The sequence below is a fragment of the Odocoileus virginianus genome, chromosome 33 (genome assembly GCF_023699985.2).
Source record: "Odocoileus virginianus isolate 20LAN1187 ecotype Illinois chromosome 33, Ovbor_1.2, whole genome shotgun sequence".
Lineage (NCBI taxonomy): Eukaryota > Metazoa > Chordata > Mammalia > Artiodactyla > Cervidae > Odocoileus > Odocoileus virginianus.
In genome coordinates, this window is record NC_069706.1 from 1,455,374 (window position 1) to 1,466,913 (window position 11,540).

The 11,540-nt window shown below is 58.8% G+C and overlaps 2 protein-coding genes and 1 long non-coding RNA gene across 5 annotated transcripts; 2 read left to right on the top strand and 1 right to left on the bottom strand.

Moving 5' to 3' along the window:
* Positions 1–15: 15 nt before the first annotated feature.
* On the bottom strand, positions 16–9,998 carry RPL3L (ribosomal protein L3 like). 3 transcript variants are annotated; one of them, XM_070460742.1, is made up of 10 exons: positions 9,598–9,998; positions 6,145–6,337; positions 4,570–4,738; positions 3,319–3,454; positions 1,893–2,079; positions 1,640–1,800; positions 1,350–1,451; positions 766–861; positions 409–528; positions 16–154 (listed from the first exon to the last, which is right to left on the bottom strand). In XM_070460742.1, exons 1-10 carry the CDS (start codon positions 9,796–9,798, stop codon positions 98–100), a joined length of 1,422 nt encoding a protein of 473 aa, XP_070316843.1. In that variant the 5' UTR covers positions 9,799–9,998; the 3' UTR covers positions 16–97. The 3 variants fall into 3 exon arrangements, with proteins under 3 accessions (XP_070316843.1, XP_020742111.1, XP_020742109.2); XM_020886452.2 differs by lacking the exon at positions 9,598–9,998 and adding an exon at positions 6,817–7,386; XM_020886450.2 differs by lacking the exon at positions 9,598–9,998 and adding an exon at positions 6,432–6,710.
* Positions 149–4,325, top strand: LOC139032781 (uncharacterized). Its single transcript, XR_011485383.1, has 2 exons — positions 149–361; positions 1,855–4,325. It is a non-coding gene; the product is annotated as an uncharacterized lncRNA (long non-coding RNA).
* On the top strand, positions 9,151–11,481 carry NDUFB10 (NADH:ubiquinone oxidoreductase subunit B10). Its single transcript, XM_020886516.2, has 4 exons — positions 9,151–9,409; positions 10,622–10,760; positions 10,963–11,102; positions 11,321–11,481. Exons 1-4 carry the CDS (start codon positions 9,262–9,264, stop codon positions 11,422–11,424), a joined length of 531 nt encoding a protein of 176 aa, XP_020742175.1. The 5' UTR covers positions 9,151–9,261; the 3' UTR covers positions 11,425–11,481.
* Positions 11,482–11,540: the final 59 nt, after the last annotated feature.

Sequence of the window (11,540 nt, forward strand, 5' to 3'; positions counted from 1 at the left end):
GAGACACAGCGGAAGAACTGCCTCTGGCTTTTATTAGACTAGGGCACCAGCTGGGGTTGCGCCGCGCTTCTTCCAGGCCCCCGCCGTCTCATTCTGCCTACAAGTCTCCCGAGGTCTCCGGCTTTTCCTTCTCCAGATGCTTCTTCTGGGGACCCTGGGGTGCGAGGGACAGGAGGAGGGTTAAGTCACAGGGTCTCACCAGCCACCTGGGTTACTCGGAGCCAGCCCTGCGCCCCCTACCACGGTCCCTCCCCTGCTTTCTTTCCGGCAAGACTGCGCGTGCCCAGGACTAGACCCCTGAAAGCCCCTCCTGTGGATGAGTGCAGGGGCATGCGTGCCACAGATGCCCGCCCTGGGACAGGTGAGATGTGGGGTCTGAGCCCCAGAGAGCAAGGCAGATGGGCTCACCATGAAGGCCCTCTTCTCTTGGGCTGTCTGGAAGCGGCCGTGGCCAAACTTGGAGGTGGTGTCAATGAACTTGAGGTCGATGTTCTCCAGGGCCTGGCGGCTGTGGTGCACCAGGAGGGACTGGGGCCCGTGGGAGAAGGAAACGTCAAGGTGGGAGGTCCCCACTCAGCCCCTCCTGTCACCCCCTATCCACACAGGAGGGTCTCACTCACCCACCTTCTGTTAGAACCCCTCCCTTTTTGCTTTCCCCACCCTGTCCTCCTGGAGTGGTCTGGGGGACAGAACAGACCAGCTCCCCCCCAACCCACTCCACAGCCCATGGGGCTCCCACTCCCCAGCTCGCCACCTGGCACTGACCTTCCTCAATGTGATGACCCGCTTCTTGGTGCCCGCGATGCAACCCTTCAGCATGACGAAGTCGTTGTTGACCTCCCCGTAGTGTGGGAAGCCGCCCTGAGGGAACGTAGGTCCAGAAAAGAGGCTCTGGATTTAGAGGCCGCTGAGAAAACTAGGGGAACTCCCCTGGCCTGGGGTGACACTCTAGATCACATCAGGACAGTCTCTGAGCCAGACCCTAAGTCCATCCTGCGATTGTCTTATTTAAAACTCTGTATTTTACAGAGGGGGAAACTGAGGCTAGGGGTAGGGGGAGATGTCACTGCTCCCAGCCCCGCAGCTGCCACATCCTGCAGCTGGGGTGTGAGCCCAGGCAGCTTGGCTCCAAGGGCGGAGTCGGAGCTGCTGCACCCCGAACGCTGGGAAAGCAGCTGGAGGACATGCTGTCTGCAGCGGAGACTCTGAGGATGCAGGAAACGGCAGGGGTTTGGTCCACCCTGGTGGTGGCTTGCTGGTGCCTGAGTTCTTGGGAAGGGTGGTGCCCCGCAGGCCTGCCCCACACATGCACACCAGACCCCTCAGCCAGACTGGCCGCCCACTCTCACCAGCGGCGTGATGGATTTGTCGGTCACGTCGTAGCTGGTGGATGCGTTGTTCTTAACCACCTTCCCGTCCTCTGTGTGCAGCCCCCGGCCGATGCGGTAGATCTGCCAGGAGGACAGGGCATGTGGAGGACAGCAGGTGGCCTCTGGGGTCAGCAAGATGTCCACGCCCATGAGAACGTGGGCTGAGACCCAGGCGCTGGAGGAGGCATTTCAGAGCCTCAGGAGCCAGGAGGTGTCTGGGTCCCTGGGGTGTGGTCATGGACACCCCCCCACCAGACCTGTGGACACACCTTCTTGTTGAGCTCCGTACGGTGATGGTAGCCCTTCTGCCCAGCCCGGGCGATGGAGCAGCCCACGCGGGCAGGGTGCCAGGCACCAATGCAGGCCACCTTGCGCAGCCCCTTATGGGTCTTCCGCGGCAGCTTCTTCGTATGCCAGCGGCTCGTGACACCTGCAGGCGGGAGGGGCTGGTGGCTGAGGCCAGTGTGGTTCCCACCCCCTCCAGGCAGCCTCGCTGGAGCCCCCATCGCCACCTGGCCCTACCTTTGACGCCCCTGCCCTTGGTGACGGCAATGACGTCGATGACCTCGCTCTGGCTGAACACGCTGTGCACCGGAACCTGCTTCTCCAGCCGGGCCTGGGCCCAGGCCACCTTCTCAGCCACCGTGCCGCCGTTCAGCTGGATCTCCATGATGTGGGCCTTCTTCTGCCGGAAGGGCAGCAGCTTCATCTGGCAGATGCGACACACCAGTTGGTTCCCAGAAAGTCACACCCACCCCCCCATCTGTAGACATGGCATGGCCAGCTGGTGTCCCCCGGCAGGCCTCTATGCACGCGTTCATTCAACAGATGATCCTGTGCTCTGGTGTGGCTGCATGCCACGTTCTGTGTGAGGAACTGGGGACACAGCTTGCCATGAGGCAGACAGGGTCCTGGCCCCCACGGAGCCACCAACCAACTGGGGAACAGAAGCCAAGGAAATTCTTGGAGAGGCCTGTGTGTTGTGATAGGATAGAGGGCGGAGGAGACAGTCATTGCACGTGAGGGTGGTCAAGGAGGGCCTCTCTGAGGAGGTGACATCAGGAACAAGAAGGATCCACTAGGTAAAGATCTGAGAGCTTCTAGGGCAGAGGGAACCGCATATGCAAAGGCCCTGTGGCAGGGAAGATCCTGGTTGGGGAGCAGGGGAACAGAAACAGGGCCAGTGTGTCTGGATCATGGTGAACAAGGAGGAAGGTTCAGGATGGGGAGAGGGATAAGGAGAGGTGAGCGAAGTCCTGGCCGGCAGGTCTCATGGGGATTAGCTGGGGATTTATTCCAAGTGTGGGGGGTGATGTGGTCGGACGCGTGTTTTTACACATCTCTGTGCCGTGTGAGACACAGGCTGTGGGGACCCCCCAGCAGAAGCAGGGCTGGGTTAGGTCACAGCATAGGGCTCAACCAGCACTGGTGGAGCACCTGCTGGGGGCACAGCAGTGAGGAAGTTACAGCCCGTGAAGTTCACGTCCATGGACGGAGACAGGTTAACCAATGACGCACATAACCGGGAACTGCACGTGTGAGAGTAACTGAGGCAGCTGGGAGGGCCACCGCCCCGGGCCTGGAAGGCTTCTGTGAATGTTCCAGAATGTTCGGAAGGGGTTGGTTACCTGGACCCTACTTACAAATGTGGATTCACACACGTGTGCCCAACGGGAAGCACCAGCCCCCTACACCTGCCTCAGGGCAGGAGATCCGGGACCTTCGGGGCATTTCAGGGCCTTGGTTGACCGATGGTGTGGTCGGCGCCCTGCAGCCCTCACAGACGCCCAACACGCCAGCCCCAGGCTGCCAGCACCCTGGGCCTGTGCCCAGGGCTCATGGTATTTTTAGGCTGACATTTGTCAGGGCTCCCGGAAGCCCAGCTGGGGGAGGGTAGACCTGGGGGGTGGACTGACTAGCCAGTGTGGACCAGAGGGTGGGGGCTGACCTGGGTGTGGACGATGACCCGGATGACCTTGCAGTACTTCTTCATGGCGGCAAAGTCCTTCTGCAGCTGCTTCTTGCCGTCGGCGTCACGCCACCTCTTACAGGCCTTGGTGAAGGCTTTTTTCTTGCTCTTGTGCCTGAGCCGTGCACACAGGATGCTCAGCAGGGCGAGCGGGGTGGCCTCCACTGCCCGCAGTCCACCAAGCACTGGTTAGATGTCCCCCTCCGCCCTCCTCCCCTTCCCAGGGGAGGCACTGCTGGGTCCCTGGGGTCCCTGGGCTGGTTCCAGTCACCCTCTTTAAAGCACAGATGGTCCCACCCTCAAGGCCTCAGTTTCCTCTTCCGTCAAGTGGGTACCCTCCCTGCCTCCTGGAGCTGAGAGTGAGCAGGTGTGCCGGAGTCCGGGGAAGGGACGTGCCAGCCGGCCCACGGCCACATGCCCACCTGGCCACGGATGCTGAGCCCACTTCTAAAGTGAACAGCCGGGACTGGCCAGGCCGCAAGCCCCATCATTCCTAACCCTCCGCAGGACACTGGAAGATGGGCATCAGTATCCCCATCCTACAGACGAAGAAACTGAGGCTCACAGAGATCAGAGCCCCCGGACGAGGAGCAAGCTGATCACAACTGCAACAGAGAACATAGGCCAGATGGCGTTTGCCAACCTCTTTTTCTGTGCTGAGCACTTGACACACACTACTCATCTCACCCTCATGACTGCCCCACGACATGGGGACCTGTCCTGTTCCTGGGTGATGGTGTCTGTGGTGTGTGTGTATGGCAGAGGGTGGGGTGAGATGAGATTCTAAGAGGTCCACCAGCTTGCCTGTGGTCACACAACCTGCTCTGACACTGGGGCCCAGGACCCTCACTTCCCATGGAGACTACGGTGCCTCTACCTCCATATGGAAGGAGGGTTTGTGAGGGTCGTCAGTCAGGGAGGGGGCCTTCCCTTTCAAGACTTAATGCCAGGGAAGATTTGAGACCTAAAGAGGCCTTTCTTTCTAATGAGCTTGTCAGTTGTCATTTCCCTTTTCACCCTGGCTGCTAGGAAGCTCAGAACCAGGTCTGACATGCATCACCCTGAGGTGGAGAATGTTTGCTTTCTTTTTTTCTGCTAACAGCTTCCTCTCCAGCCCTTAGTCCTTGTCTTCTCCTGGAGTGAAGGCACCCCACACACACACCCTTCCCTGCCTTCTGCTCTCTGTGACACCCCTCCCCGTGCCTGGCCACCCTGCAGGATGAGCCTCACCAGTCCTTGTAGAAGCGACGGCGGCACTCGTCACTGAGATGCTCTGCGAAGATGGTCTTGAAGCTCCGCAGGCCCCGTGGGGTGGCCACGTAGCCCACCACACCCACCACCACCAGGGGTGGCGTCTCCACAATCGTCACTGCCTCCACCTCCTCCCTCTTGGAAATTTCTGGATGAAACCCAGAGACAGAGAAGACATGGAGGGGGGCCTCCGTGTCCCGTGGGGAGGAGAAGGGTGGAGGAGCTGACCACAGCCCACCCATCTGTGAGAGCGCGGAGCACTACAGCCCCAGGGCTGCTGCAGACAGAGCCCCCGTGCGCAGGGCCCCAGGCCCCCCGCCCTCAGCGCCCCCACTTCCTGCCCTTCTCCCTGCTCTGCCCTGCACGGGGAGTCACTGCCGGGCTAGAACCCGCCATAGGTGTCCACGCTAGCTCTGACTCGGATCTCAGGCAAGGCCTGACCTGCTCCTGCCTCGGTTTCCCCACCAGGCCGCCCGGGAGAGGGGCAGGAGAGCCACAGCCTGGGCAGCTTCCCCCAGAGGGTTGGGCTGGCCTCCTGCAGTGGAGCACAGAACAGCTCTGGAAAAAACCGACGACTGGTCCAGACCCATGATTTTATAGATGGTGTTATTGAGGCTGATCCAAAGAAGTGTACGTTTGAAATATATATTAGAGGACTTCCCTGGCGGCCCAGGGGTTAGGACTCTGAACTTTCACTGCCGAGGGCCCAGGTTCAATCCCTGGTCAGGGGGGCCTCCCAGGTAGCGCTAGTGGTAAAGAAGCCGTCTGCTAATGGAGATGTAACAGACACATGTTCAATCCTTGGGTCAGGAAGATCCCCTGGAGGAGGGCATGGCAACCCCAGTATTCTTGCCTGGAGAATCCCATGGATGGGGGAGCCTGGCGGGCTACAGTCCATAGGGTTGCAAAGAGTTGGACACGACTGAAGAAGCTAAGCATGCACAGGGAACTAAGACCCCACCAGCCTTGTGCTGAGGCAAAAAATATATATATATACAATAGAAGAGATGAAGAGCAGATGAGGGTTGCCAGGAAGTTGGGGGTAGCAGCTGTGGCAGTAAAAAGGTCACCAGGACGGACTCCTGTGGGAATGAAGTGTACCAGGGTGGGGGGTATATGCATTTACATGTGACAGAACCGCACAGGGCTACATAAACACACATCTTATTCAGGAGAATCCTGCATGTCACTCTCTGGCTGTGACATAGTACCATGGTTACAGGAGACGTTTCCATCGGGGAAACCTTTAGGATATGTGGTATTCTTCTTAAAACCACACGTGAATCTACAAAGCTCTCAAGACCAAAGGTATACTGTCGCGCCTGCCCTGAATCCCAACTCATAACTTCTCCATTTCCTCATCTGTGAACCAGGGGCGATGACAGATGGGTTCTGGGGGCGTGGCCAGCAGTCAGCATCTGACCCTTTCTGGGGCTCTTCCCCCTCCGGGAGCCCAGCTGTGGCTCCTGGCATCAGAAGGGCCTCCAGATCTCCCGGAGGCCCGGGGTGCCCTGCCCGCTGCCCACCCCCAGGAGGGCCCCTCACAGCACTCACTGAGGCCGGGTCGGTGCACCTCCCGCAGAGTGTGTGTCATGCCCGCCTTGTAGCCCAGGAAGGCCGTGAGGTGCACGGGCTGGCTGGGGTCGTCACGAGGCCACGTCTTCACCTTGCCCCGGTGTCGGCGGCTCCTCTTGTGTGGCAGGAAGCCCAGGTGTCCATGCCGGGGGGCAGAGAACTTCCGGTGGGACTGGGGGCGGGAGGGGAGGTAGGTCAGAGCTGGGGTCTCCCTGGGAGGGGCGGCTAGACTATCCCAGGGTCCAGACTGGAAGTGAGCCAGAGACCTCAGGCTGTGGCCTGGTGATCTTCTGGGCTTGCATCGTCCACGAGAAAGGAGGGAGGCTTCGCCGAGGGCAGTGTCTTGGGGACAAAGCCAGCTTCGGCCCCCGGCCCCCAAAGGCTCCCCCAGTGGTCCTCAGTGGTCCTGCCCGGTGGGGCCCAGCAGATCCTCGCTGCGGTCAGGGCACAGGGGCAAGGGGCCACTGCCACCCATCCCCCCACCTTGCCCATCCTGAAGGCCTGAGCCCAGGCCTCCTGCTGTCCCCCTACTCACTGACCCCTTCACAGGCCCAAGGACCTTCTCTGCTGGGAGAGACCCCAGGAGCCCACCTGTCCCTCCCCAGGAGGCCTCCGTGCTCCCCACCCCCACCCCCACCACAGCCCACTGACCATGGCAGCTGGTCCTTCGGGTCAGGAAGGGAAGGGGCCTTCCCGGCAGGCGCCGGAGTTCGAGTGGCAGGGCCAGGATGCACAGTGGCCAGATCCCAGATTTAGCCCCTGGCAGGGGAGCTCTGTCATCTCCCGTGGCGGGTGTGAGCTCTGGTGCCAAGAGCAGGCCTGGCCCAGGGCCGGGCGAAGAGGGGCAGCCGGGGCAGCCGGGGGGACACCTGGAGCCCGGGCTGGCACTCCTTCCCCAAGGGTCCTGGGATGCTCACACACCTTGTCTTCTGCCTCATGGGACTCTCCAGGACAGGCGCAAGCTGGCCTGGTAGAGGGCTGAGGAGCCCAGGTTGGGGGGCTTCCCTCCGGCAGCTGCCATTAACAGAGTCTGCGTCCAGTTTGCTGGTCTTGAAGTTGAGTGGATTCCTGTCCTGTCCTGAGGGCTGTGAGCCTGAGCTAGGCAAACTGGGGGGAGACGGCGAGGGCTGGGTGAGTGCCCAGAGGATCACCAGAGTGTGATTCAATGTCAAGGCCGCTGGACTCTAGTAGCTGTGAGCCAAGAACTCTTAGATATTTTTATGAACTTTTTTTTTTTGAAAAAGTTAAGTTTTGAATGAAAAGGGGATTGAAATCTCCTAATTTTTTTTTATTCAAAGAGTCTATGGCTATAAAGCCTTTTAACTTTAGAGCGAGAGACTTTTTCATATTTGTCGATTTGTTTGACTGCACTGGCTCTTAGTTGCTGTGTGTAGGATTCTCAGTCTTCATTGTGGCATGCAGAATCTTTAGTTGCAGCATGTGGAAACTAGTTACCCAACCAGGGATCAAACCCGGCCCCCTGCATTGGGTGCACAGAGTCTTAGCCACTGGTCCACCAGGGAAGTCCCAGAATCAGACTTTTTATAGGCCTGATATATCTCTGCAGGTCTTGTGGACTTTGCATCATTGGGTGCTAAAATTCTGTGCTAATGAAATGTTACAATTCTTCATTTTTGTCATTGCTTTTTAATGACAAGGCTACTTTTAATTCTTTGAGCTGCGACCAACAGGAAAAAAAAAAAATCACTGGGCAGCAGTAACCCCTCAGCCCAGAAATGACCTGGGGAAAGGACTCTCTGAAGGAAAGAAGTACAGAAGGGACACGCTGCAGACTCAGGGCCAAGGGCACACACCCTCATGCTGTGCCAGGGAGCACATGCTAGGGGCTGCAGACACACAGGTCAAGGGTCAGAGGCTTGGACATGGAGCCATGAACCTTCTTGGGTTCCCCCTTCTCTTTTGCCTTTTTCTTTCTGCTGCATGATCTCCAAATCTGTCTGTGGCAGGGTGGCAGCAGAAAGCCGTCATCTGGGCGCTTTCCCTTAACGGAGTACTGAACTCTGCTTTCTCTCATTCCTGTCATGGTAATGCCTCTGGCCCACTGCCGTTGGGTCCCCTGGTTCAGTCCGACATTGCAGTCCAGTGTTATTATTTGCTGAGTCTGACAGTACTATGAGTTCATGATTTGAAGATCTGAAGATGCTGTGATTCTGGATTCTGTGTGTCCATAGAGCTAGTGGCTGACCCCAGCCTCTGGGCAGGAAGTGACCAGCACCCACCCTCCCTGGTGCTAGCCAGGGGCTGTACCAGGTATGGAGATCACAGAGGGTAGCCAGCAAGGCCCTGGTCAGTGGAGCTGGCCTCAAGGGCACAACAGTGTTCAGGGCCAGGATGGAACCCTCAGAACCAGAACAGAGTGCCCTGTATCCAAGAGAGGAGCCACTTCTCCCTAGTGGGGGTGGGGGTGGGGGTGGATGGGGCAAACCCTACACCCTGTGCTGCCCCAGGCAGCATCCTGTACCCCCAGGCGCCCTTCTAGCTCACCGGCATCAGCCAGTCCATGAGAGGCCCTGGCAGAGACAGTGGGGCCCAGAGAGGGCCGTAAGGAATGGACAACCCAGGAAGGCTTCCTGGAAGAGTAGGGTATTTGGTAGTTTGCATTATCTGTTGACTTCACTCTTCTGGACTGAGTTCGCCATCCTGGTGTGTTCACCATTCTGCTCCCTGCTGCACTTGGCACGTTCATCTGAAATGAGTGGCTTCCTTACACCTTCCTTACACTTCTTACTGTGTCTCTCTGCTCCCAGAATTAAACTAGGGATCTTCTGTTTCTTTCGCCGCCGATAGCAACGCCCAGCGCACGACAGGCACTCCTCGCGTATGCGATGGCGCTGCGATCCCACGCGGCGGCGCTCGCACCGGCCTCGAAGCGTCTCCGGAGAACCCATAATCCTCCCGAGGCCTCCCTTGGGCGGTCAGGGCGAACTACAAGTCCCATGGTGCCCCGCGGCCGCCGGCCGTCCTACGCAGGCGCGGCCGCCCTCGGGTGTCCTCTGGGCAGGCGAGCTAGGCCGCGGGATCCGGGCGGAGGCCGGGCAGCGCGTCCGAGAGCTGAGTCCGCTGCCCGCCGCAGCCATGCCGGACAGCTGGGACAAGGACGTGTACCCCGAGCCCCCGCGCCGCACGCCGGCGCCCTCGCCGCAGACCTCACTGCCCAACCCTATCACCTACCTTACGAAAGCCTTTGACCTCCTCGTGGACCGGCCGGTGACCCTCGTGAGAGGTACTAGCCCCACCGGGCCCTCCGCCCCCGCCCCGGTCACTCGGCGTGGACCCCACTGCACCCCAGGCCTCCTTGCCTCCCGGGACGCTCGCCGTCTCCCCCCCGCCCCGTACAGCCCTTGCCCCCTGGGGAGCCGTCCACGCACCCCTGGGCTCAGGCGTCTCACATATTAGGGGCTGTTTGCGGACCGAAGTCATCTGCGTTCCGAGAGGCTTGTTAGATCCCACTCTCCAAGCGCGCTGGGAATCCCGCATTTTTGCACAGCAGTCGGTCCGGGAAGGCTGTTGAGGTGCAGAGGTGCTCCGGTACCCCTTCGCAGGCCTACAAAATGGCCCTCCCACCGAGGTGTACTGTAACTTGCCCTCCCTGAGCTGCCCAAATGCCGCCATCTCTGGTCCAAACCAGGTGAATGTTTTTTAAGGCATTGTTTTGTCACCCAGCTCGGTGGGTGCAGCACCCAGAGCACTGTGCCCTTAATCACTAGTGCCAGGCGATGCGTCCGTGCAGTTAATCCGTTCCTTCAACAGCAAAGCATTTGGGTGCATAGCATGCTCTGGTGGCCCTCTTCTGGTGGAGGCACTAGATGCCTGCCCCCGCCAAGGTCTGGAATAAACAGGAGTGGAACTGCTCCCTTTTGTGTAGCAGTTTTTAAGGAAGTGTCTTCTCTGTCTGGATAGGTGAGATCTCACTAGATCCAGCTTGTTCATTTACACATGGGGAAGTTGAGGCCGAAGGTCAGAGATGGCAGAACTGGCAGTGGAGGCCTGCTGATGGCTCCCTGTTGGGGCCTCTTTGCCTCCAGTGGAGTCCCTGTGCTCTGGGGGAGGTGGGCCAGAAGGACTGGCAGGTGGGGGCTTGCAGAGCACAGGCTCTGAATCCTGCCATCTCAGACCTGGATGTCCTCTCTATAAATGAAAAGGCCCTGCCCTACACGGGGTTGTTGTGGGGACTGAGTGAGATAAGGGTGGTGCCTGCCTTATAGAACTCTTCATAAACTGCAGACATCTGGGCTTGTAAGCCCAGTCCTTTCCAGGACTGGCTGCCAGCCCTCCCACACCTCTTTGTGAGTCGTTGCCAGTCTTTGTAAAACTGGGAACATTTGGGGAACGTGCCTCTTCCACGACTTACGAGAAATACAAAGCTAAGAGCCCCTTCAGACTGTGACCTGTCCAAACCAGTAGCCTTTTTGGGTCTGGGCTTTTCCCTTTGCAGAGTTTATCGAGCGGCAGCATGCCAAGAACAAGTATTACTACTATCACCGTGAGTTCCGCCGCGTGCCGGACATCACAGAGTGCCAGGAGAAGGACGTCTTGTGCATGTTTGAAGCAGAGATGCAGTGGAGAAGAGATTAGTAAGGCCTCCCCCTTGGGCTTCTGTTTAATCAGGGGATACAGAGAACCCTGCACAATGAATGTACCCTGTTGGGAGCCATCATGCCCTTGGGAAACCATGGGTGGAGAGGCCAGACCACAGGCCTCCCATGCCCTGCCTTCATTTTACTCTCAGTACAGGAAAGGAGTCCTTATAGACCATCTGCCTTGTTTTCCTTTCAGCAAAGTTGATCAAGAAATCGTCAACATTATCCAGGAGAGGCTGAAGGCCTGTCAGCAGAGGGAAGGTGAGAGCCACAGGCAGAACTGTGCCAAGGAGCTGGAGCAGTTCACCCAGGTGGTCAAGGCCTACCAGGACCGCTGTGAGTGAGCCCTCCCGCCTCTCCCACCTGCCTGCCTTCCCGATCCTACTTCCAATCTCCACATTGGCTCTGTGCTAAACGCTTTCCTAACTAGGCCAGTCTCTGGAGGTTTTGAGTCACCCTGTTAATCTGCTCAGTGACCTGCCCTAGCTCCCTCCCTGCAGAGGTTCCCCTCATGACGGGAGTGGCCCATGACTCCCCGCCCATCTCTCTCCCAGATCACGACCTGGGGGCCCATTATTCTGCCAGGAAGTGCCTGGCAAAGCAGAAGCAGAGGATGCTGGCCGAGAGAAAAGCTGCTAAAGAGGCCGCCGCCGCCTGAGGCCGCCGCATGTCCCTGTGTCCTCACTGCTGCTCCAATAAAGAGTGAGAGAGCCTGTGCCTGTGGTGTTCCTTTCAGCTCCTAGACACACTTTTCATCTCACTGGTCCTACTTCC